The sequence below is a fragment of the Cnephaeus nilssonii genome (assembly GCF_951640355.1).
Source record: "Cnephaeus nilssonii genome assembly, chromosome: 5".
NCBI classification, from domain to species: Eukaryota; Metazoa; Chordata; class Mammalia; order Chiroptera; family Vespertilionidae; genus Cnephaeus; species Cnephaeus nilssonii.
The window spans coordinates 104076269-104101320 of record NC_137076.1 but is presented as its reverse complement, the minus strand read 5'-3'; the positions used below and the strand labels follow the sequence as shown (position 1 = coordinate 104101320).

The window sequence follows — 25052 nt, the reverse complement described above, 5'->3', positions numbered from 1 at the left end:
GACACCCGGCAAACACTTGTTATATGAATACCTGAGTCTGAGTGTTCCCCTCCCCCCGCTGCCCTCACAGATGAGCAGGTTAGGAATTGTAATAAAAGTGACACCTGCTCTTCGCAAGGGGTCTCAGGCCTTTTAGAACGCTGTGTGGGTCCTCCCCAGAGCTCTGCGGTGGGCAGCGACGAGGCTTCCTCTCGGTCGCACTGGGGACTGAGAACCAGAGGCCCAGGGGCGTGCCTCAAGGCAGGGCACCAGACAGGGCAGATGTGGGGCCCAGCCCTGGGGGCATGAAGGGAGGAGGGCGAGGGCAGGGCCGGGGTCCCAGGAAATGCCCAGCAAATAGCCCCGGGAAGGGGGACAGTCCCAACGTCAGCATCTTCAGTGACGACCTCCATTTCCCTAACATTCTAAGGTCCATGAACATCCTAGGAATCAGCAGGGGAGGCCGAGAATCAGAACAAAGACAGGTTGCAAAGCCCTGCTTCCCCGTCCTACTTCGCCAGCAGGTTGTCCCGGTGATGCCCACAGGCACGGGTGCAAGCCTGGAGAGCTGTCTGTGCCCCACAGGGGCCTCTCCAACTCCAGGCGAGTCCCTGCCTCTAGGCCGCCCCCTCCCCAGGGAAAGATAACCTCTGTCTTGTACACAGTGGGCCGTACGGGCCAAAAGCAGCCAGGGCAGGGGCAAGTGCAGTGTGCTTATGATCAGGCTGCCGGGAGGTGAAGGGGTGTAAAGGATTCTGGGGGCGGCCTGCCCAGAGCCCTCAAATGGCTGCGGCGCCCAGCACAAGGCCTCTCCGGGGCCGAGTTAGAAACCAAAGAAGCAAGTTGTTCTTTTATGTTCTCCGCCCACCTAACCCCCAAGGACCTGCTGCTTCGGAGCTGTAAACAACGAGCTATTTTTTCCTGCTCTTAGGAAATCTGCGTCCCTTTTCTATACCATCCGAGGGAGTCTGTTCAGGTGCAGGCTTCACACGTTCAAAACCAGCGGCCGTCACAGCCCCAGAAAGTGAGCCACTTCTAGGCCTGCTAGTGCCTGGGCTCCAGGTCGCACATCCCTTAGTCTCCTGGAGCCAAGATCCCTGTATAAATACCTATGCGTTCTCTCTCATCCTCTCACACATGCCCTCTCCCTGCTCAGTCTCCCCCGCACCCCTCCCCCCCCACACACGCACGCACACATGCACGCACACACCTCAACCCACCCCCAGCAAAAAGCATTGCACAGAGGACGCTGTTTCCCAGCCGAGAGGTCACCGGAGGGACGGGCGGTCTGCCAGGCAGTTCCTGAGCTTGCTTTTGGGACGGCCTTTGGGGGCAAAGCACTCTTGAGCCAGAAGCCACCCTCGCCTGGGCTCAGACCCCCAGGGCCTCGTCTCCACGACTGTCACGCCTCGCCCACCACGGAGAGTGACAGACGAGATGGCCAATGCTCTTGGACTCCCTGGTGGCCACGGTGGTTGCCCGGCCCAGGGGGCTTCGGAAAGGTGACCTTGCTCTGGCCAAGGCCCATCGCGGGCCAGGCTACGGCCTGTAGATCTTAATGACGTCCTTGATGGGCCGCCGGCAGATGGGGCAGCAGGCCCGGGCCTGCCTCTTGAGCCGCAGGCCGCAGCTGGTGCACAGGCACATGTGTCCACACGTGTAGATGACCGTGTCCACTTCGCCATCGAAGCACACCGTGCACTCGCCATTCCTGCTGCCTGCTGGTTCCGGTGGGGGAAACACGGGGGACACCGGGGGGCTCAGCGGGGAGCTGGGGGCTGTCACTGCAGGGAGGAAGACCAGGCCAGACCTGAATAAGGTGGTTCTCAGGTGGGTTCCATTGGGGCAACCCCAAGAAGGCAAAGCTTCTATGGCGGAACCCATGGGGGAACAACTTTGGGAGACACCAACTTTGGCTTTTTGTCTGGGTTTTGCCCTTCCTACCCCCAAGCATCAGGCACCATTATCACCCTTTGGGGTGCCATATCTAGATGTTTCTTTTCCCTCCAGCTAAATGCACAGCTGAGGAAGGAGGATACGGGGGGTGGGGGAGTAGGGTGACCACCCTGCTTAGCGCTGGGAAGGAGCCAGGCCAGCCCCTGCCCCTGCACCCCACCCCAGGTCTGCATTTCCTTACCCAGGGATGACTCGGATGCCGAGGAGGACTGGTTGACACTGAAGGCCATATCGGAATCGCTATCGTCCTGGGAGCCGCTGAGGGACCCCGACGGAGACGGGATCACAGGGCTGGACTGCAGGGTGCCTGGGACCAAAGAGACTCCATCAGATGGCGCTGCTCTGCTCATCCCTGGCTCTCCGCTGCTTGGCACCTCAGCCTCCCAGTCTGTCTAACGGGAGAGCAAGAGCTGCCTCACAGGGTTCTGATGGAGCCGTGCGTGCGTGGCAGACGTGTGATGTGCCTGCCCAGCCATCATTCCTGTTTATTTCTGGGAAACAGAGCTGGGGTTTTATTTCACATGATCCAGGCCACTAAGAACTTCTACCTCTTGGTCTCAATGGCAGTTTAGGGGAAGCCACATAACCCAGCCAAGGCCAATGAGGCCTTCCTGAGAGCTTTCCCTCAGACTGCGGGGAAGGAAGGCTCCCTGGCCGGTTAGCCTGGCCCTGCAGGCCCCGCCCGAGGGAAGCCGACACGGAGAAAGTGCACTCTGAGGTGGAAAGAGGGTGAAGTCCTACTGACGTCCTTTCAACATCCGGACCAAACAACAGTCGCTGTTGTCACGATCACTACTTACTAAGCACGCGGGAGTGAAAAGCACCTGCCGAAAGTATGCACCTCTCATCATTTCATCCTCACACCCCAGGATGCGGGGGTCCCTGCCCTTACACAGAAGGAAACGGAGGCTCCGACTTCCCCACCTCTTCATGGCTGAGCAGCCATAAGACTGCGGCAGCCATGAACTCTCTCTGTGCTTCAGTTTTCTTCTCTGTAGATGGGATCATGAAATGGGTTTCCCGCCATCCTCAGGAGGATAGAAGTGAGTGAGGTGAGAGGATATGGTCATCGTTTCTGTTTACACTGGGACTCTACTTCCTGAACCATGAGAAGGGAGCTGCGCTCTGGGAACCTTCCCCCACCCCCTCTGCCCCGCAAACACCACGCCCTGCAGCTCTGCACTCCGCCTCTGTGCCGGGTTCTCTGCCCTGCCCCATCCTGGAGCCCAGGGCCTGGCCCAGCTGGTGGGTGCTCCGTGTCTGGGGCATGAATAAAGGCAAGAATCATCTCCAAATAGGATGGTTCAAGCCTGCATTCCATTTTCTGTGGACGGTGTTGTTCTTACTTCTTCTTTTCAGGGTAGCTGTACTTACTGTTTCTCCTACACTCACCAAGCATCGACTATGTTAAAAGTAATAAATCGTGTAACCATAACAATGGAAATAGAGTGCACTGATCATTGACTAGGACTGCATAAAGCCTGCCACACCCTGGCCCCGCGGGTACTTAGGTCGGTGCAGACAAAATGTGGCCCAGGGACCTGCAACCTGGGCACCCCTGGGGCACTTGTTGGAAAGACATCCTGTCGGGGCCCAGCATGGAAACTCTAGGTGGAGGTGGGTGGTACGGTGCGCGCTCAAGTTTGGGAACCGCGGGCTGGGCTCCCGCCCGCGCTGCGCCCTCTGGGTCCCGGGAGCCCCGCGCACGCGCAGTGGGGGACTCACCGAGCAGGCGCAGCTGGCCGGCGGCGCCGCCGCGCACCACGAAGAAGGTCCAGAGCGCCTGCGTGGTGTCCACGCACAGCAGGCGGCCGCGCGGGCGCCCGTTGACGCCCAGGTGCACGTCGCCGCCGGGCCGCAGCGTGAAGCTGAGCGCGTCGCCGCCGCTCGGCACCGGCCCGGCGCGCGCCACCACCCAGTACTCCTTGCGGTCGAGCAGCGCGTCCGGGTCGGCGGGCAGCTCGGCGGGCCGGAGGCCGCCCGGGTCGCACGAGGTGATGCCGAAGGCCAGCGCGCCGGGCGCCGGCAGCCCCGGGCGGCCCACCTCCACGAAGAGGCTCTCGCCGGGCCGCAGCGGGCGCTCGGAGAAGACGAGCGTGCGGCCGGCGTCGGGCCGCGGCGCGCAGGCCACCTTGCGGTCGGCGGACAGGCTCACGTCGGGCCCGCGCGTCGCGTGGAAGCGCAGGTCGGCCTCGAGCAGCGCCGGCGAGGACGCGGGCCGCGGGCGGTCGCGGGGCCCGCACGGGATGGCGGGGGCGTCGGCGTGCGGCGGGCCGGGGGCGCGGCCCAGCCCCAGGTGGCCCAGCTTGGCCACCACCTGGTTGTTCTCCAGCTCGTTGTTGTTGAAGTTGGCGGCGTCCAGGCTGCCGGGCGGCGCGCAGGCGCTGAAGCGGGCCTGGCTGAGCCGCGCGGGCGGCAGCGTGTCGGCGAAGGTGCTCTCTGCGGGCAGAGGGAGAGGGAGGGGTGAGGCGCGGCCCGGGGCCCCCTGCCCGCCGGCCCTGCCCGCACCTCCGGGGCCCCCCCCTCCCCCCCCCCCCCCCCCGCCATTCTCTTTCCGGTTCTTTTGTCATTTGGTTTAGGAATCGCGGAAGGCCCGGCCGGCGTGGCTCAGGGGTTGAGCTTGGACCGATGAACCGGGAGGTCACGGTTGCGGGCTCCATCCCCAGTAGGGGGCGTGCAGGAGGCAGCCGGTCAAGGATTCTCATCATGGACGTTCCTCTCTCCCTCCCCCTTCCTCTCCGAAGTCAATAAAGACATATTGAAAAAATAATCATCACAGATGCACAGAATGGGATTAAGCATAACGACACCTTCTCACCTTTGGGATGGCAGATAAGACCCTTGCTCCCTCTGCACTCCCCCCTCCCTTCTCCCCACCCCTTTCCTCACCCTTTATTTCTCCGCCCCTCCTCCTGTTCTTCCCTCCCCTCTCTTCCTCCGGCCTCACTTTTCTCGCCCCCTTCTTTCTTTTCCTTCGTTCTCCCTTCCTTCCCTCAGAGGTTTTCCTACTGGTGAAGATTTAAAGGGCATTTGAAAACCCTTTATTTTCTGCCTCCCCAACTAGAACATAAGCTGCTCTTTACTTGTGGCCTTAGTATGTGACGGGTGCTATTTTAAGCTCCTTTCAGGAGTTAGCTCAGGTAGTCCTCACACAACCTGTGAGGTGTGGTCTGTCATTACTCGCCATTTAGCAAAGGAAGTTGAGGCACAGCGGGGTTCAAGAGTATGACCAAGGTCACAGGGTCACTAAGCAGCAAAGCAGGACAAGAGTCCAGGCTCTTCAGCACGTGCGGGCTGAAAGCGGGCAGCAGGAGCACAGAGCCTGGTGGCACCAAACACTGAAGGGAGAAGGTTTCAATAAGCGATGGACTCATCCCGCCCCGCCCTGTGGCTCAGGGGTTGAGTATTGACCTATGAACCAGGAGGTCACAGTTCAATTCCTGGTCAAGGCATGTGCTGGGGTTGTGGACTTGATCCCCAGTAGGGGGCATGCAAGAGGTGTCCCATCAATGATTCTCATCACTGATGTTTCTGTCTCTCCTTCTCTGAAATCAATAATATATATACATATATGTATATGTGTGTGTGTGTATATATATATATATATATATATATATATATAGAGAGAGAGAGAGAGAGAGAGAGATGGACTCATTCAAAAAACAAGAAACTAAGGAGTTTTTTTAAGACAATCGTGAAATTATTTTTGAATAATTTTTAGTGATATGAAAATATGTTTTGATACTACATATTACAGTTAAGTAAAAAAGTAAAATAAAGGTATTGATCATTCAGGTAACAGGTCTTTATACTTGGGTAGATGAATAGTTGACTGTCTCCCCAGCTAGAACGTGACTTCCTGGAGGGCAGGGTCTGTGCCAGTCTGCTCACCACCGTGCACCCAGGCTCAGCAGAGCACTTAGCAAGTAGCCCTCATTATTATGTGGTTTATTGGACGAGTGAATGAATGAGGTCTCTAGCATAGACTGACTCTTAATAACAAAGAAATCTAAAAGAAAAGGTCATTAACATACTTTGAAGGTTTTTTAAGTGATAAAAATATTAACCATAATTAAAGCAAAAAAAAAAAGTGTTTCTCAAACTTTAAAACCAGATCCCTCTGGCTAAGATTTTGTTAAATATTACCATGTAGAATTATAGTTTATTCCATGGAATAAAATTTTCTTCCTCTTCAGTTTTCCTAATATAAAATTAAGTCATAATCTTGAACATGCTTTTTCAAAAAGCCTGCCCGAGCCCCCTGGTGAGAGTCTGATATGTTACTCTGCAATCCTACCCCTCCATGCAGCGCTGATTTGGCAAACCGGCAACCCAAGTTCTGACCCTGGCTCACAGACCTGTTTTGGTTGGCCTCCTGGTGTTTTGTGTGTTTTTTTCTTCCCCCTTTTAACTCTATTTTTGAAAAACTAACCTATACAAATAGTATAATGAATGCTGATTATCCAGATTCAACAATTCATGGCCAATCTAGTTTCACTGACACCTCCACCAACTCTCCCTCCTCCATATGTTGAAGCAAATGCTAGACATGCCATTTCATCTGAAATGTCTCTCAAGATAAGGGCAGCAAACTCTCCCCATGAGTTCTCACCACCAGGATTTCAGCATCAGCCACTGCTCCTGTTAGAGCCAGCGCCACGCCTGCCTGCCTGCCTCCCCAGTGGACCTCCAGCCTCTTTCCAGTGGGTTGGAGGCTCACTGCCTGACAGTGTAGACACTCGAGGATTAGGGCATAGATTATAATCTGAGTGAGTGGATGTGTGAATGAACAAATGAGCAAATGAATGAATACATGTGTGAATACGTGAATAAATGAGTGAGCAAGTGGACAAAGGAGTGACGGAATGAGCAACAGAATGGATGAGAGAATCAGTGAGTGAAGGAGCAAATAATTGAATGAAGGTGTAAGCAAATGAACCTGGGCCAGACCATGGACTCCGGACCAACCCGGCTTCGCAATTCAAGTCATTTAACCCCTCCATGCCTCAGTTTTCTCAGCTGTAGAGCAGGGATCATGGGTTGTCATGAAGAACGATTTAAAATGTATCGATGGTGTAGAACTACGCCTCGCCTAGCGAAGTGAGCCCTCTGCGTTGTGTGAAGAATCACACCAGGCGCACGGAGGACCACTGCCTGGCCCTGCGGCAGGGACGGCGGCCTGGACCTACCGAGGAGCTGGACCTCGTCGGTGATGCCGTACACGTCGATGAGCGCCCAGAGCGGGCCGCCCACGGCCACGCCGCAGTGGAAGAGCACGGGCTCGCCGTCGTTGACGCTGTAGAAGACGCGGCCGTGGCGGTCCACCCAGTAGGCCAGCACGGTGTCGCGCAGCGCCAGGTTCTCGGGCAGCGCCTTGGCCCAGTAGCCGGGCCGCGTGACCAGGTCCGGGCAGGCGTACTTGGGGATGTCCTGCGGGCTCATGAGCGACGGGTCGTGCACCGTGAAGCCAAAGCGCAGCGCGCCACTCCAGCCCGGGCGCACGGCCACCAGGCGCAGCCGCACCTGCTCGTACAGCCGGATGGGCCGCTGCGTGAACGTGACCCCGTTGCAGAAGCTGTTGCGCCGCGTGGCCCGGCGCGAGTGGCCGTCCAGCCGCACGTTCTTGCCCTTGGCCTGCGCGTGGAAACGCGGGGCTTCACCCAGGACCTGGCGCCGCTCGGGGCCGGGCCCACAGCACGGCCGGGTGGCCAGGAGGCGCGCGGGAGGGCTGGAGTCTGCGGGAAGAGACAGGCAGGAAGGTTAGGGCCCCTCACAACTGTGCGGCCCCGATTCCTCTTCTAATAAAAACCTCCATCTTAAATTCCGTCCTAATTAAACCAGAACTTGGTGAACTTAAGGTTCCAGCCACCCCAATCAGCCCAGCACTCCCACAGCAAAGTCACTATACCCACTTCACAGATGAGCAAAATGAGACTGTGTGTGTATGGGGGGGGGGGGGGTTGAAGCACTGTTCAAAGCCGTTTCACCCCCAGATGGACCAATACCAATGAGCTCGTCACCCAGCAGCCAGGCTGGGGTCAACCCACTTCTCCATCCCCATCAGGTCCTTCCAGGTCCTCCAAGGTCACTCTTGGGCAGCAGTCTGTCCAAGGCCACAGGGGCCTTGGATTCTTGGGGAGAAGTGTCTGTGTGTGTGTGTTGGGGGGGGGGGGGGGTTGCAATTTTTGTTCAAAAGCAAAGCAGAAACAGCAACAGAAAGACTGAGGTCCTGGGATCCGTGACCAGAGAATGAAAGGCAATGGAGTCCAGTGTGGAGCCAGGCGCCGGCCCTTCCTGGTGGGAGCGCTTGTCACTCACTTCTCTAGCCCGTCTCCTCGCCTGTGAAATGGGGACATTACTTAACCCGCACAGCTGCTCAAAGACCGTGGCTGCAGTTTCTAGAAGAGTGCCCGGCACAAAGTATGTGCTTACCAGGCAACCAACAATATCCTGATCTGAGGTTCCACGGAGACCGAGGCTGCAGCTCTGTGACTGCCGTTCCCCTTCCCACAGAGAAGGAAGACAGTCTTTGTCAGCCAGGTGGGTTTGCTAGGACATACACCTTTCAGGATGCGTTTCTCAGGGAACTTTGCCCCAAAGGACTTGGAGAATCTTAGGATGGTCTCTTATTTTTTAAAAAATATTTTTATTGATTCAGAGAGGAAAGGAGAAATAGAAACATCAATGATAAGAGAGAGAGTCATTGATTGTTTGCCTCCTGCATGCCCCCCACTGGGGATGGAGCCCACAACCAGGGCATGTGCCCTGACCGAGAATCCAACTGTGACCTCCTGGTTCATAGATTGATGCTCAACCACTGAGCCACACCAGCTGGGCTGGGATGGTCTCTCTTAAAGGATCTGGTTGCTGGCCATGAACCCAGGTGGCCTGGGATTGAGGTGAAAGCTTCATCCTTCCCACCTCTCCTCCTCCATCCAGGGGCAGTTCCTGGGGGCCCCGCAGCCTGGGGGTGGCCGGTGGGCGATGACTGCATGAGTCTGTGCTGCTTGTTCACAGCCAGCGTGTTGCTGGCAGGTGCTCAGTAATTGCAGGTGCTCCCGGCACACGATGGTCTGTGGTGGGAGAAGAATGGCACCCCAGGGCATGGCAGGCCACTGCAGGGACCACGCCTCCCACGCCCCGCCACGGGGTTCACTGTGCTCTGGGCACATCAGGGGGTTCAGTTACTACTGAGGCTCATGGGAGCGAGGGCAGGAGAAAATGAGGAGGGAGAGGCGATGAGGCAGGCACGCCACGGCCGACCCTCCCAGGCCCACGGGGAAGGCCCCAGGGAAGACGCTCTCCAAACAGAAGCCACCGACTGACCCATAGAAGACACAATACGAGGAATAAAGCCACGGTCCCACACAAGAACAGGAACTTCAGGAACAAGAGCCATTCATCCATTTGTCAAACATTAGGGAGCACCTGGTATGTGCCAGGCACCAAGCCAGGCACTGGAAGTACAGCCGTCACCTCGGCAGATAAGGTGCCCACTCGGTGGTGCTGACATTCCAGACTCCCTTAGGCCTGGGCGACGACGGGGCCCAGAGGCCCCAGACTCAAGCAGGGACTGGGGACAGAGGCGATGCCCACAGAGCCAGGTCTTGAGGGAGGAGAGGGAATATTCCAGGCTGAGGGAACACTAGGGCAGAGAGGGGGGAGCCAGACTTGGCGGGGAGAGTAACTGCTACGGTGTGTGTGGCAGAGGCTGTCTGAGGCTGGGCAGCCCCTGCTTCAGAGGGGCGAGGTGTGAGGTTGCCATTGACAACACAGGGGCCAGACAAGAAGGCCCTAAGTGCCAGCCCGAGAGGCTCAGATGGCACAGCCAGCACTGCCCGCCAGGGAGGGGCCCCGAGGCAGCGAGGACCGGGACCCAGAGCCAGGCTGCGGCCAGCTCTGAACCACAAGGGTAAGCAAGGGCCCGCGGGAGAGCTGGTTCATTCAGACAAAACCAAACGAGTGGGGAAATACCACCAGGAGAGGCAGCCCAAGGTCTCGGCACACGCATGCCACCCGCTCCTGGCTGCAGCCTCCTCCTGCGTCCCACGGGCCGGATTCTCTCCAAGGTCCCCGGAGCCGGCACACTCTCCAGGAAACATTAAATATGACTACAGATCAAAGCCCTTCGGAGCCCCAGAGACCACAAGCCACCCTTATTTGATTATTTTGAGCTCCCCTGACATCACTGTTGCTTTTCCAACCTTATCTCTTAATCGGAGAGTGTCTATACTAAAGGACTTGAGAATGCTAAGCAGATGTTCCTTCAGAGTGGCCTCATGATGGAAATGAATGCTGGGGCGGGAGAAATACTGCTTTGTTACCATAAGGCGAAGTTTCCTGCAAATCCAACTATATGTTCGGGTGAACTGCAGCCAAGTCACCAGCGAAGTTTACATATTTGTTTAATCCTGATGATATGATCCAACTTCCTCCAGGGAATGAGGGATAAACACCATTCCCCCCCCCCCCCCCCCCCTCTGAGGCCAGAGCCCTGAGTTAACGAAAACAGAGTGAACAAAGTTTCTAAGAAGATGTGTTCTTTACACAAATTGAAAATGCTTAAAAAAAAAAGAACAACTAGCAACCTCCAAATGGTACGCCCACCTCTGCTTTTAGCTCAGCCCAGGGGAAGTGGCACCCGCGTTTGGAGACGTCCGCGGAAAACCCGAACTCTAGCCTTTGCATTACTGCAGGCAACGCTGCAGCCACACTATGGAACGTTTGGAAAGGACAAACATTGCCTCCGTCTCCCCACTCGCACAGCCTAGCCCACACTGCATGTTCGTTGTCCCCGTGAGAGCACAGAGCCCCGCGGGAGTCCTGGCACACGGTAGATGCTCACTAAACATCCATTGCCTCCCCCCTGGGGAACATCAGGTCTGGCCCTCGGTGAGACCCGTACCTCCATCTCTCTGCCATGTTTTTGATTTTCTAAGTCTCAGCTTGAGAGGCGGTTAGAAAGAACACAGGCTTGGAGACAGACAGACTCGGTTTAAATCCTGGTTTTGTCATATCTTAGCTGTGTCACCTTGAGGGACATGCTTACTGTCTCTGGGTCCCCCCCCCCACCACCACCAGACCTAGAAAACTGGTAAGCGTCATCTGCATGCTGCAAGATTGCTGAGAACAAAGGAGGCCCACTCGTCAGACAGTCAGCATGTGGCACATAGTAGGTGGTCACTAAACACTTGGTCTCCCTTTTAAACCACCGTATTAGAGAAAAGGTTTCTTCCCGGGTCAGAGATGCCGACTGTGGGCCTGGGGAACACGTCCTGAAGGTTTCTCCCACGGAGGGCCCGTGACCTTGGCCGGGAAAGGCCCCTTGCAAACCCTGGGGCTGCTTTCCCTTGATGGCCAAGGACACGGGCCTATTTTTAAGCCGTCCCAGCAGCGTCCCAAATGTGCCCTGGGCCACCCCTCGAACGGATCCCGCTCCTCGCCCCTGCCCGGCCGGCCTTCCTGCGCTCCAAAAGGAGCCGGGAAATGGTGTTGACCGCCAGAGCGTGGCCGGTAGGAAGCCACAGCTCCTGCTCCTCTGGCCGCCGAGATGACAGCTTCCAGCGCTGGCATTCGAGCAGATGGCGTTCGGCTGAAATCCTCAGCAGATTCCGCTCCGCAGGGGGAGAGAGCCGCCGCACCCCCCCGCACCCAGCCTCGGACAGAGCCCTCGTCACGCCGGGCGCGGGCCTCGTGCGTGGGGTGCAGTCTTCAGGACAGCCCTTCAGGGTGGGGGTACCCGCTTCGTTTTCCAGACGAAGACCCTGAGGCTGTGAGAGCAGCAGCACGGGGCAGTGCGGCCCTTCTCCCGGGCAGCCCCGGGGGCCCGTCACAGGCCGTGAACGCTGTGCGGGCCTCTTTCCCGGAAACGCACCCGCAATCCACGCACACCATTTGACAGGGGGCTCCCGGGACCTGCCTGACGCTCAGCCTCAGACTGAGCTCACGTGAGAAGTCTGTGATCCAAGCGACATGTGCCCAAGTCCCCAATGCAAACCAACAGCGTGGGCGGCAGGAAGCCACATGGTGCGTGTGTGTGTGCGTGTGTGTGTGTGAGAGCATGTGCATTGGAGAGGAAAGGCAAGGCTGGGTCTGGGCAGGGCTCCCCAGCCCCTGAAGCAGGGCAAGGATGTGGGTCTCCGTTGGCCCCGAGCGCGCTCCCCATTGGCGGGTCTGAACGGGGCTAGAACAGGAGTAACCAGCGCTCCTCACCCTGCCAAACGGGCAGCGGCATGCGCCCCGGGGACCGACGCCAGCTCGATGGGACTTTGTTCTCTGCCCCAGAGGCCTGGTCAGCCAGCACCCAGCGTGGAAAGGGGCCAGCCCGCCCTGGAAACCGCCACCCCGCGCCCCGCCCCTCCCCTCGGCAAACAAAGCCCTCCGTGCGGTCACCTCGGTGCAGCCAGTGACACTCCTGTCGGCAGCTGCAGGGCGGCCGGGCGGGAGGCCAGAGGTCGCGCCACGCTGCCTGCTGGGAGAAGCCGGCCCCTGCCAGGCCAGGCCGGCGGGCTCTCTGCTCAAGTGGGCTGGATGCGCGAGTTCCCAGGGCGTGAGGTCATCCCACACCCCCCCAAAGAGTGCTCAGTGGCACCGGGATTCCCAAGCCCGTCGGACCCCCTGCTGGGCCCCTCCTGATAACCCGGCCCAGGAAACTCCGACCTCAGAGGCGCCAGCTCCCAGGGTTGGGGGCGGGGGGGCCACCAGGGATGCAGGGGGAGGGGGCTGGGAACATGCCCTCATTCTTGCTCGAGTACATCACTTCCTCCTTCAGCTGACATTTACGGGATATCCACTCGGTGCTGGGGCCTGTGCGAGCTGCAGGCACACGGGTCCCGCCGAGCCGCACACAGTCCCGTCCCCACAGCAGGGGGACAGTGCGGACTCAGGCCGCACAGGGTGGTCAGCACGAAGGCCGGGGGCCCAGGGGACGCTTCTCAGAGAAGCTGCTCTGCAGACGGAAGGAGTGGCTGGGACGAGATAAAAGACGGGGAGGCGTGTTCCGGGCAGAGGGAACAGCCCAGACAAAGGCCTGGAGGCGAGGACAAGCTGAGGGCATTGTGTTGGGCTCAGACTTCTCAGGGCAGAAGGGAAAGGGGAGAGTGGACAGGGAGTCAGGGGTTGCATCACAAAAGATCTTAGAGGCAATGCAGCAGAGGTGAGGGTCCTCAAGAAGGCTCTCAGGGCCACTGACGTGTCTGGAGCAGGAGAGGAAGCCTCGAGAACCCACCTGTCTGAAGAATGAGATGAAGCCCCGCATCTTCCCCAGAAACTGTTCCTTCCTTCTCCCCTGTCAAAACGGCCCAGCACAGTGGGAGGAACACACTCCAGGCCCCACCCTGCCCCTCAGCACCCGCTTCTCCTCCAGGCAGCCGGGGCAGCTGCCCAAGGAGTCTGCCAGCTTTCTCCTTCTCTTTGCCTTGAGGGGAGCCAGTACCCCCCCCCCCCACACACACACACACACACACTCCCCTACCTGGGTGGTGCCCAGAGGCCTGGCTGCTCACTAACCTCGCCCCCGGGGAGCACCTGCAGGCCCTGTCCCGATTCTGGAACAACAGAGCCACGGCCCCTGCTGCCAGGGCCAGAAGCAGCTGGCACAGAGAAAGCTCCCTGGACCCCCCTGCCCTCACTCCGGGAGCCCAGGAAGTGTTCCCACGCCCCACCGCTGGGCGGTTTGCTGGCCCCGAGGGGCGGGAGCCCGCCTCTGTGGCACTGCCAGTGTGTGCCAGGTGCTCGCCGCACAGCCCACTCCCTGTCGCCACTCCTGCCAGGGGGCTTCCAGACGAGGAGCCCCGAGAGGCGGATGTCCTGCCAGAGGCCGCCCAGCCTGCGGAGCCAGGGCCTGTGTCCCTCTGGTTCTGTCGGATCCCGAAGGCTGCATCCTTCCTTTTTCATGCCTCCCTGCCCCCCAAGGTCCCTGCCTCACCCCCTGACCCACAAAGAAAAAAGCAAGACTCTGTACCAGTAGTCTAAGCCACCTGCTGGCGAAGGGGGTGAGCCGGGCCCTGGCTTGGCCTCAGGGAGGGGCAGGGGCGGGGTGGGGATCATCAATCAGCTTGTTTTGAGCTGTTCAAAGGCCTTGGTTTGGTGGAACTTGGCATGAACAATAAGCAAGGCATCTAAAAAGGGAAGCGGAGACTGATTAGGAGGGGCCGGGGCCTGGAGCCCCAGCGCCTACATCCCTGAGGTCTGCAAAAGGAATCGGGGTGGGGCATGGTCCCAGGGGGCAATGCGGAGACTGAAGCCAGCCCTCCATCCACAGACCTCCTGTGACCCTCCTGAAGACCCACTGCTGGTGAGGAAGGGAGGCTCAGAGAGGTTGGGAGAGCTGCCCAAGGTCACACAGCCAAGAAGAGGTGGAGTTGGTATTGGAACCCAGCCTGGCTCCAGGGCTAGGAAGAAGGGTCTACGGATGCTTTGGGCAAAGTGTAGAAGTCATCCCCGCAGGGAAGACTGAGCGCCCGGGGCCTGGCACACAGTCAGGCCTCAACTAATGTCCGCTCCTTCCCTGCCACGTTTGGCCCTGAGGCCCACCGAGAAGTGACTCTGAAGGGTGCCTCTTCCACCCGCTCCCTTCTCGGAAGACCCCGCTTTCGCTTTTCTCGCCCCTCCTGCTCCACGCTGGCCTTCCTCCAGATGCCTGAGGGCTCCTGGGAGCATGAGGGTGTGGACCGAGGAGGCGTGCAGGAAGTCTGTGTGGGCTCCGGCCCCTTCCCTAGGAAGTCAAGGATGTGTGCTGGAAATGCAAACTCTGAGCCCCGATAGGAACCTCCATCCACGTATCCTAGGCTCTGATGATCTGAGAGGAGTGGCTCCCTGGCATTTCTCTGTGGCTGATGGACCCATTGCACAGATGAGGACATTAAGCCCAGACGGGGAGAGTCTGGTCCAAGATCACGGTGCAGGTCAACAGCTGGGTCAGGATTCAGCTCAGATCTGAATCCAATGCCCAGGTGAGCTGCTGACCATCACAGGCACCCCTGGGGCCTCCTGCGGGGTCAGGTCCAGATCACCGCGGTAAAGCAGAGCGCAAGGAACCGAGGTGTGCCTGAACGCAGAACTGCTTCCCTAGGCAACCAGGGGGCCCTTCAGTCATCTCTCCCAGGGCCTGGAGAGGTGCCACAGACACAGCAAGAAGACCCGGTCTGATCGGTCCCTCCCCCCATCCCTTTCAGGAGCACAGCTGTCTTGCCTTTGGTGGCCACTTCCGGGCTGTGTTGGGCTCAGACTTCTCACAGAGTCTCCCATTGATTCCTCACCACAGCCCCGTGAGGGAGGGGCTGTCGTCATGCCCATCCTACAGACGAGGAGATGGAGGCTCAGAGAGGGGGAGTGACGTACCCAGGGTCACACAGCTTCCATATAGACCTGAGATTTGAAGTGTTCTTTTCCTAACCATGTCTCTTGGCGTTCCAGCCATAGAGCACATCTGTAACCGTGTGACCCTGCACATCTGTAACCGTGTGACCCTGCACAGAGCCCCCAGCCACCAAATGGGAGGTGGGGCGCGGCGATTCCGAGCGCTCCCTGGTCCTGGGGAAAGAACCCCTGGTGACCTGCGTGCAGGGACGAAGGGCTGCGCCACCTCCAGAGGCAGGGAAATGCCACCGTCCCACCTCCTGCCCTTGACTCTCCCGGACCTCGAGGGCACGGAGGCTCTCCGCTGGTTAGTGGAAAGTTACCCCGTCGACCAGGCGATGGAGACACAGGGTATGCGTGTGCCCACCCATCTCATAAATCCATCATCCCTGGGCGAAAAGGAAAAAAGACATGTGCCTGAGGGATATAATTATGTTGTAAACAATGTGTAATGTTGAGGATGTAAACAAAACACACTTGTTAATAGCGATGGGCACTCTGCCAGTTCTGCGTGCCAGACACCCCCACCCCACCATTTCCCCCAAATGGCTTACTCATTAAAGAACTTTCCCCGGTCGCCCAGAGGTGAGGCTGAGCTGCCCGAGCCTGGTTATAAGGATGAAGAGAGACGGCGTGAGGGTGAGCCGGGACTGACGTCCAAGGACGGCTGTCCCAAACCCCACTCAGAAATACCCGTCGCCGAGTCTGCAAAAATGCTGAGGAGGGGAGGTTGCGGGGAGGGAACAGACCTGGGCAGGGCACGTGACTTCATCTTTCTGTGCCTCCGTTTCTTGATCTATAAAACGGGGCTAAAATCTCCCAACATGCAGAGCTGGCGGGAGGATTACAGAGGCGAGAGCTCGCGAGGGCCCCTGCAGGCGTTCAGCAGGTGAGCACTGGACAGCACTCCCCATGAGACCTCAGGGTCAAAGGCGCCTCAACGGACAACCATCCCAGACCCATCCGATGCTCCAGTTGCCACTGCAGTGTCCATGTCGAGCCCCAGCTAAACACCAATGCCACTCCAGCAAAGGGCACCTCCTCCCTCCCCTCTTCACGCCCAGGCAGCTTCCACATGAGAAACTTCTTCCTTTGACGAAGCTGAAATGTGCCTCCATGTGAGGCCCGCACGCTGGTCACCTCTGCGTTCGGTCCCCCTCCTGTCTGCTTGCTGGCCTCACGGGGCTGCAGGCCCCAGGCCATGCTGCTGGGGATCCGTTGCTCCCTTCGGGGTGACATGGCCCTCGCTTTGCTGTCCAGAGAGACTTCAGGACCATCAGCTGTCTCCTGATCTGCTTTGAAAGGCAGTCAGAGATCTACACATCAGACATTGGGGAACATCAGCTGGGGTCCCCACCGGGAACCACAAGCCACTGGAGACTGCCCCCCTGCCATGCCGAGAGGCAGGGTGTGAGACAAACAAGTAAAAAAGTAGGTGAGCAAGCCCGCCAGGATTTCTAAATGCTTACAGATTCCTGCCCTGGGGGCTTCCAGCTCGAGCCCCCACCCCAACCTGGCAGTTTTCCATCCCACACCACCCCCCCTCCTTCTAGCCTGACTCCCCGAGCTGTGTGCCCCTGGGAAGTTACTGTCCCTCTCTGTGCCTCTCTCTGCTCTCTCAACCGTTACACGGGACTAACCACAGTAGCCGTCTCTCAGGGCTTGTCCTGGGGGTTACAGGCAGGCACCTGCTTGGAACAGTGTCTGGCACAGACTGGCTGCGCGATACAACTTGGCGGTTGTTACTGTTCTTCTGTGTGTGTCTCCCTGGGGCGCGCAGGGCTCAGAGGACCAGGGGCTCCTTTGCCCAGGGAATCCAGTCCTAACGGGCGGCCGGTGTGGACATGTACTATCTGTGGGACGCCGTGCATGCCTGGGAGGTAACATCACCGCCCCTTTCTGCAGAAAAGGGGATGAAGCTTAGAGGGGTCACGCTGCTTATCTGGCTGATGAAGGGCAGGGCCAAGACCCCATGGGCGGGTGGGGGGAACTCCTACCAACGCTACTGATGGGGCAGCACGTGCCCCACCTACAGGACAGCCTGTGTGCAGGACGACAGCGGGTCTCCCCGGCCGGCGCCTTGCTCACTGATTGGTGGGAGCTGCCTGGAGCTCTGGGTGGCAGGGCGCACTGGGACACCTGGCAGGGGCGAGTGTGGGTGGCTGGCCACAGGTCAGTTTCTACCGGCAGACACCTCAGAAGCCTGAGCCCCAGTTGGGCAGGAAAAAGGGGTTCGCCCCCCCTCCAGGGCAGGCTTCCCAGAGGCCACGCCCCCTTCTGAGCTGCAGGTTAAGGGTGAGGCCTGAGGGGACAGACCCCTTCCCCGGGGGCAGCTTCATCCTGGCCGCTGTGGACAGATGGCATCTGCCTTCCCAGGACGGACAAGATGAGGGCCTGTGGGGAGCACTGGAGGGGCGCAGGGCTCGGGGGGAGGGCGAGGGGCAGTGCCGCCTGGCGACGGAGGGGAAGGGGCTTTGGAGCCGGGCAGGCCTGCGGGCAGATTCTGCTCTGCCCCCTCCTGGCCGCCTGACCCCAGGCAGATCTCGCCCCCGTGAGCTCAGCTTCCTCATCTGTGAAATGGGAGACTCCTGGTGGAGGGCTGGCCCTGCTGCTTTAAGTGGGGCAAAGCAGGTCAAGGTCTGGCGTGGGGCGAAGCAGGTCAAGGTCTGGCGTGGGGCAAGCAGGCTGAAGCCCTGACCTCTCTGCCCCCGGCCCAGGTGAGCAGCCAGGCCTGCCCCCTCTCCCGCTGCTTTAAACGCCAGCACACGCCCGGCTTCGGGCTTCTATCTCCAGCCAGCGTAGAGCACCGCCCAGTACAGAAAGCCTTAGGTCCCAAAGAGGGCGGAGCGGACTCCTGTCCGTGGGGTAGATTACAGCCTGTCCTGAGCGGTCCTTGTAGCCGCCCCACGCGAACGCTCCGTCCCTGCTGGCGAACACGGTTCATCCCCCAGCCAGGGAGTGAGGCAGCCGGAAACCTACGCCTCCCGACTGCGCTGGCCTGGCCTCCGACTCCACATGCTACCCCCACTTGCACTGGGACCCCCAGGATGCCACAGCTCCCCACATACGGCCTGCTCTCCCTCCCCTCAGGCCTTTGCACGTCCAGCCCCTCTGCCTCGCACAGCCCTCCTTGGTTCCTCCTCTTGGCTAGCTCCTCTGCTTTCTGGGCTCAGCTGGCAGCACCTCCTCCAGGAAGCCTTCCTGCATTCTCTAAGCTCTCACCCCCCTAGCCTCCCCCTCTCCCAGCTACTGCTGTAACCGCCTGAAATGAGCTGAAGACCTCGAGTCCCCGAACCCAGGCTGTGACCCAGGCCCAGCACAGAGCCCCGCCTGGAAGGCTGGTGGACGAATAAAAACTGGAAAATGTGACCTGCCAAGAAGATTCTCCTCATCAGAGGTCAGGTGTCCTGGAAAGAGCTCAACAACCCACGGGGATGGCCGTCAGCACCGTGAAAGGGATGCCCCCGGGCCGGCCCTTGGTTTGGGGTTCATGGTCACCTGGGCTCTCAAGGCAGGAAATGGGGGCTCCTGTCCACCAGCCCCGCCAGGCACCCCAGGGCAGGCCCGAGGCCTCTCCTTCCCATGGGCACGGCAAGCACCCTGGGCATGTGCTCAAGACCGCCTGCTCCATTCCTGTTCACTCTCACCCCCGCCCACACGGGAGCCCCCATCCTCCCCGTTTCACAGCGAGGAGACTGAGGCAGGGAGGGAAGTACCTTGGCCAAAGTCCCTCCACTGAGAGACGGCTGCGCCGAGATTGGAACCCAGGCCGCCTGATCCATGTTCCAGACCAGGACACCAGACGTCCGGCTGCTGTCGGCCAGTGAGTGGGCTTATCGTGACCCTCAGTCACTGCGACCCGTGGAGAGAAATGCATTTCACACCGTGACACACGCACACATACACACACGTATGTACACGCACACCTGAAACAAAACGTTTACGAAGCAAAAGTACTCTGACTGCATAAATGCACTCAATCTTTTACCTTCATTCTGTGCTACATCGTTACAGATTTTTTTTTAAAGCTGGTTGCGCAGGACCCACCGCGCACTTGGTCTGGTGGCCAGGCCTTGTTTGGGGCAGTGGCCACGGACCCCTCCCTCGTTTAGGCACCCGTGCCCTCTGGTAACCTAATCAAAGCTGTCCCGTTCTACTAGAACATTCTATTCCTCTTCCGCCAGCGGCCAGCCCCATGAGCACCGCCTGACTATCCCATTCACCACTGAACCTCCCGTGCCCGGCACATGGCAGGTGCCCCATAGGTGTCAGGGAAATGAATGAGCACAGGACACACAGGGTCACCCCAGCCTGAGCACGCGGCACAGGTGGAAATCAGGATGACCTCAGGGCGTCAGAGCCACAGGAAGACCTAAAGGCAGACCGAAGGAGACGATGCGTGAGGGTGGAGGCAGACATCTAGAACTTTCCTTCAGATGTCACCTCCTCCAGGCAGCCTTCCCCGACTCTCACAGCCCCAGGGGAGAGAGTGAAGGGAGCAGAGGTGGGAGCAGGAAGAGGGTAGACACGGAGGACGGGCCTCGTTCCTCCAGGTTCCGCGTCTCCCCGGGCACCTTCTCCACTTGTCCCACACGCCGGACAGAACCACTGCCTCTTCCTCACTTGCACCGCTGGGCCAGCCCCCGCCACCTCCCAGCCCGCCCCAGCCGCAGCCTCCTCATGGGCCGTCACCAAGGGGCCGTGCCCCTCAGGCCCCCGGCAACCTGTCCACAGCCTGTGGGTTTCAGAGGCTCAGCTCAGGCCTCTTGCTCCACCGGGTGGGAGGGAGGCAGGCGGGCGGGGGAAGGCAGGCCGGCCTGGCCTAACCACGCGGGACTGGGTGTCGGCGGAAGAGAGGTGCGGAGAGCGGAGAGCGGCACCGTTGGGCCATCCATACAGCCGTCGTGATGGCTGTAAAGCGAGTGACCAAGGCCTCTCTCTTTCCCAGGGCTGAGAGTCCAGATCCAGGGGAAGGAGTGGCTGCCAGGCCCTCAGAGCATCATCGCCCACTGCCAGGGAGCAGACCTGACCCCCGAGGGCCCAGCACCCACGCTCTCCTTTTCCAGCAGCTCTGCGGGCAAGGGATGGCATCCGAGGGGCCAGGGGGGAGCAGGGGCTTCCCGCTCTGGCCAGCATTCGCAGACTGCCCCGCTAGATGAGGAAGACTGGCTCCCCGCTGGCCCCAGAGCGGGTGCCTTTGTCCAACACCTCTCCGAGCCTCCACTTGCCTCCCTGTAAAATGGGGACAGATACGGCCCCTCAAAAGGGTTCGGAGGATTTAAAACGGGGAAGCCAGAGCTTGGCATAAACCAGGCCAACACCTGTCTCCCTCCGAAGCCCCAGGATGCCGGCGATGGAACTAGCGCTAAAAAGGGGGTTGACTTGCTCACGCATGGACAGACTAAATGATTAACCAACCCCACAGACAGTTTAAGTTCAGCCTCTTCTCCAAACAGCCGCGGGGACCCCAGAGGCGCGCTGAGGGAGGGGCGAATTGTAAGAAGACAGGGAAGAGCTCCTCCTCCTCAACCCTCCCCTCTCCTCCCCCCGGGAATCCTGCCCCCCCCCCCCCCCCGGGCCCCACGTGTTTACGCTTTCCCCTTACAAAATCCAGAGGAAGGAAGGCTGATGGAGTCCGGGGAAAAGGCCCACGTGGTATTAGCACTAAGACAGGCCTGGGTCTTCTAAGCTCAGCTTTGCCACGGCCTAACCGTGTGAGTTGGGGCAAGTGCCTCAACCTCTCTGTGCCTCAGTCTCCTCATCTGTAAAATGGAGCCAGGCCCCTTACCTGGCAGGGTTGCAACCAGAAAGGAATGGGTGGTGCCCACCGCAGGAGTTTAGCAAATGCGCGTTCCCACGCGGAGCCCGGCCCACGTCTGCCCGTCGGAATCGGAATCGCTGGTGCGCTCCGCCGGGCTGCCGAGGGACGGCCCCGCAATCGATCATAAAGCACATTCCTTCCTTCGGGGTTTCGTTTCCTTATTGTACACAACGGCATGCCGGGGGATGTGGGTGCCCATAAGTGTTATCTGAGCCACGGGTGGGGAGGGACCACATGTGGGAGGAAGCATGCAGGACTTTGAAGCTAAATAAACCCGGATTTCAGTCCTCGTCTGTCAGCTGGAGGAGCCGCGTGAGCTGTGGCTCCCTTCCCTAGAAGGTGGAGATGATAACCCCTACCTTGCAGGGCGGTCGCACGAGTTAAATGCATTCGTTCACTCAACAAATGTTTGCTGGGCATCCACTGTATACTAGCCACTGGCCCAGGTGCTGACCACAGAGCAGTGAAAAAATAGACAAAACCCTCCCTCCTTAGACAATAGACAGCTGACTACACACACAGCCGGCACGTGTGACCCAGGTTAAGGAGAAATGCGAAGCAGGGTGGAGGGAGAGGGGAGCGGAGCAGAGACCAGAAGTAAGCAAGCGGGTGGGGGGGGGGGGTTCCATGGGGGGCCTGGGGGGAGAAGGTTCCAGGCAGAGGGTTCAGCAAGTGCAGGAGCCTTCAGGAGACGCGTGCCTGGCATGTAAATGAAGCCACATATGCAGGAAGCCTGGCACAGAATCCAGGTGCTCGGCAAATGCCAGCTCTCTATTTCAAGACCCGTGGAAGACACCCCACGCACGTCCTTTTCCTGAGAATGGAACAAGGGTTTCTACAGGGCAGGACTGAGCCAAGTGTTCCTTCAGCCTCAGAGGCCGGCTTCTGAGCCCCTGCCAGGCACCAGGTTCTGAGCTGGGCAACCAGAGATACCAGATGATCCAGACCTGGTGGTCCCTGTCCTCACGCACCCCAAGGCGAGTCATGGACATGGGTGACCACCACGCGATGTGGTCAGATGTACCAGCAGAGCCCTAAGAAGGGATCCGGTAGCAGACCGAAGGGTGGGATCTGGTGGGGTGGTCAGGAAAGGCTCCCTGGAGGAGGTGGCAACTAAGCTGGATTTTTTTAAAAAAAAATTTTTTTTATTGATTTCAGAGAGGAAGGGAGAGATAGAAATATCAATGATGAGAGAGAATCATTGATCGGCTGCCTCTTGCATGCCCTCCACTGGGGACTGAGCCCACAACCCGGGCACGTGCCCTTGACCGGAATTGAACCCGGGACCCTTCAGTCTGCAGGCCAATGCTCTATCCACTGAGCCAAACCGGCCAGGGCTAAGCTGGATTTTGAAAGTTGGACGAGGCGAGAAAGGACAGTCCAGGTGTGGGGAGCACCGCAGACTGAGACGGCACAGTGTATGTGAGAAGCTAACCGCAGGCGACCTCGTGGTGGCCCAGGAATTCCAGTTCTGTCCCCTTTCTCAAACTCAGTGCCAGCTTCCGCCCCAGGGGACACTCTGCATTGTCCACACTTAGCTCCTGCAGCGGGTGAGCCGCCTAACCCCCGGCTCCCAGCCCAGCGTGGCCGGGGCCGGAGCCGGGCCCCGTGGACGGCGACCACAGGAACCTCCCGCTATGTTCAGCTCACCTCGCAGCTCTGCGCCTTCGCTCACCCAAACCTGACCCACAGGCGGCAGGATGGCTTTTTCACCAGAACAGCCTGAACATGTCTTAATTAAGAAACCCTTAAAAGGGGCCCGTGCCTCCACGCCGTGTCTTCCCGGCTGGGAGATGCTGCCGTATTTGCCGACACCCCCGGACACCTCCTGATTGGGCGGTGGATTCTCCCCCACGGGGCACCAGCCCTGTCAGTAAGCGGACCTGGGTTCAAGTCCCCAATCTGCCACTAACGCACTGGTGACCTGGGCTCTCTGAGGGTTTGGAGGTTTGAGTGCAGTGGCCCTAAAGCGGCCCAAAGGCTAGAAAAGGAGGAGCTGGCTCCTCCTCCGTCAGCGGGCCTTGGGAATCCCCGGCTCAGCTCCGTCCATTGCTGACCCCTCCGGGGGAAGAAACAATGATTGTTGGTAACACCTAGAAGGGGGGGGGCTTCCTGGGAGTGTTAGGGCAGAGATGGGCTATGGCCCCTCTCCTCCTGAGACCTCACACCACAGTTACCCACAGCTGACGGGCTTCCCCACTGAGCTGTGCTTTTGTACTGTGTGTGTGTGTGTGTGTGTGTGTGTGTGTGTGTGCGCGCGCGTGTGTGTGTGTGCTTTTGTACTTTCAAAACACACACACACACCTCTCACCTTCTGCATAAAGGATGCTACAAATGCCCAGCCTTCAACCAGAATAAAGACTCATTCTAAAGACATGGGGGATGGGAGAAGGGCTGGCCGACAGACTGGGGTCCCCACCCAGACTCTCCCCCTGCCAGTGGTGTGACCTTGGGCGAGTCATTTCCCCTCCTCTCAGCCTCAGTTTCTTCACTTGTGAAACTGAAACACACACCCTTCCAGGGAAGCTTCTTTGCATACCCTCTTTGCAAAGGCGAGCACATGCAAAGTGGCGGGGCATGCAAAGTGCCGGGCACAGCCTCCGCGTGCGCGCGCGCTGATCTGTTCCACGGTTACCGGTATCTTGCAGTGAGACCTCCACCGCCCCCACTCGCACCCTCTGAATCCCCTTACTCTGCCCCCCGCGGTTCTGTGCTGGTTTTAACTACAGGGGAATGCGCTCTGCAGCGGCGACTCCGAGGGGCTCGAGTCCCTAGTTGAACGGACACCAGAGGGGGGCGCAGCCGGGGGTGCGCGTGGGAACCCAGCCAAACCCAGGCAGCTTGTGCCGCGGGGGCGCTGGGCAGCTGTAAGCTAGGGTACTCCTGAGAGCACCCCCCACTCTCAGTAGCTGCAGTCTCCACACAAAGGTTGGGTCTGGCCGTCGGAAGCCCTGGGGAGCCCAGCTCCAGTCCCCACCCCCTCCCCCAGGGCGCCCCAAGCTCCCTCATCAGCGCCCCCAGGCTGGAACAAAGGCGAGGGGGCGCACAGCATCGCCCGAGCGGCCCCTTCGCTCATCTGGCCAAAGCCGGGAGAACAAGGATGGGGGTCCCCAAGGTAACCAGGACGCGGTACCCGCCCTCCCGGAGCGCAAAGCCACCCTCCAGGCGCACGCGGATATGGGGTCCAGAAAGCACTAGAGACTCCAACCCGCTGGACGCCGAGGATTCCAAGGCGGGGGTGGCTCTCCGGAAGTCACCCGGCAGGTCCCCCGGGGAGAGAAGCACCCCAGCGCCCGCCTCCCGGGCAGGGCTCCCGGCGTACCTGGCAGGGTCCTGTGCACCGTGTTGCCCATCGCGGCTTCGGGGCGCGGCGTTGGCAGCGGCGCGCTCGGGGCGCACGAACGCTAATTGCGCGGTGGGCCGGGGACCCGGGCCGAGGTCGGGCCGCGGGGCATCGCGGCTGCACGGGCGAGCCTGCCGGCGGCAGCTGGGGCGACCGCCGGGAGGGAGGCGGCGGCGGCGGCAGGAGAAGGCGGAGCCACCGGCCCGGACCCGCCAGCTCCGCCCTCGCCTCCTGCCGCCTCCAACCGCGCGGGAGGGAGGGGCCGCGGCGCAGCATCTTTTGAAAGTTTGCACCGGGTGGCGGGAGCCGAACCGCCGGGACTCCCGCCCTCGCCGTTCCCGCGCGCCCCGGGCAGGAAGACGCGCCGGGCAGCTGGGTGCCCCCTGGGTGCCGGGCTTGTCAGCCTGCTGACCTTTCACTCATCTAGTCCAGTGTTTTGAGAGGCCCTTCCGTGTGCCAGACCCCCTTTCAGGCGCCGGCCAGAGGGGACCAAGCCTTAGCCCCCAAGGAGGACAGATGCGGGGCTGGGGCGGGGACAGGACGCACCCAGGCAGAAGGTCACCGCGGGCAATGTCCGAACGGGCTTGGGCAGGA

General features: G+C 59.8%; 1 protein-coding gene across 1 annotated transcript; it reads right to left on the bottom strand.

The window, feature by feature from the left end:
* Positions 1-1222: 1222 nt before the first annotated feature.
* NEURL1B (neuralized E3 ubiquitin protein ligase 1B) lies at positions 1223-24631 on the bottom strand. Its single transcript, XM_079771016.1, has 5 exons — positions 24438-24631; positions 7125-7670; positions 3661-4374; positions 2117-2242; positions 1223-1763 (listed from the first exon to the last, which is right to left on the bottom strand). The coding sequence occupies exons 1-5, from the start codon at positions 24466-24468 to the stop codon at positions 1519-1521; spliced, it is 1662 nt and encodes a 553-aa protein (XP_079627142.1). The 5' UTR covers positions 24469-24631; the 3' UTR covers positions 1223-1518.
* Positions 24632-25052: the final 421 nt, after the last annotated feature.

What these genes read in the sequence shown, in the direction of transcription:
- NEURL1B (XM_079771016.1), bottom strand. Translation starts at nt 24,468, where the DNA reads ATGGGCAACACGGTGCACAGGACCCTGCCAG. An exon ending in GGTGCACAGGACCCTGCCAG is followed by an intron (nt 7,671 to 24,437) that starts GTACGCCGGGAG and finishes CTCTTCCCGCAG; the next exon opens with ACTCCAGCCCTCCCGCGCGC. An exon ending in CGGCCAGCTGCGCCTGCTCG is followed by an intron (nt 2,243 to 3,660) that starts GTGAGTCCCCCA and finishes CTTTGGTCCCAG; the next exon opens with GCACCCTGCAGTCCAGCCCT.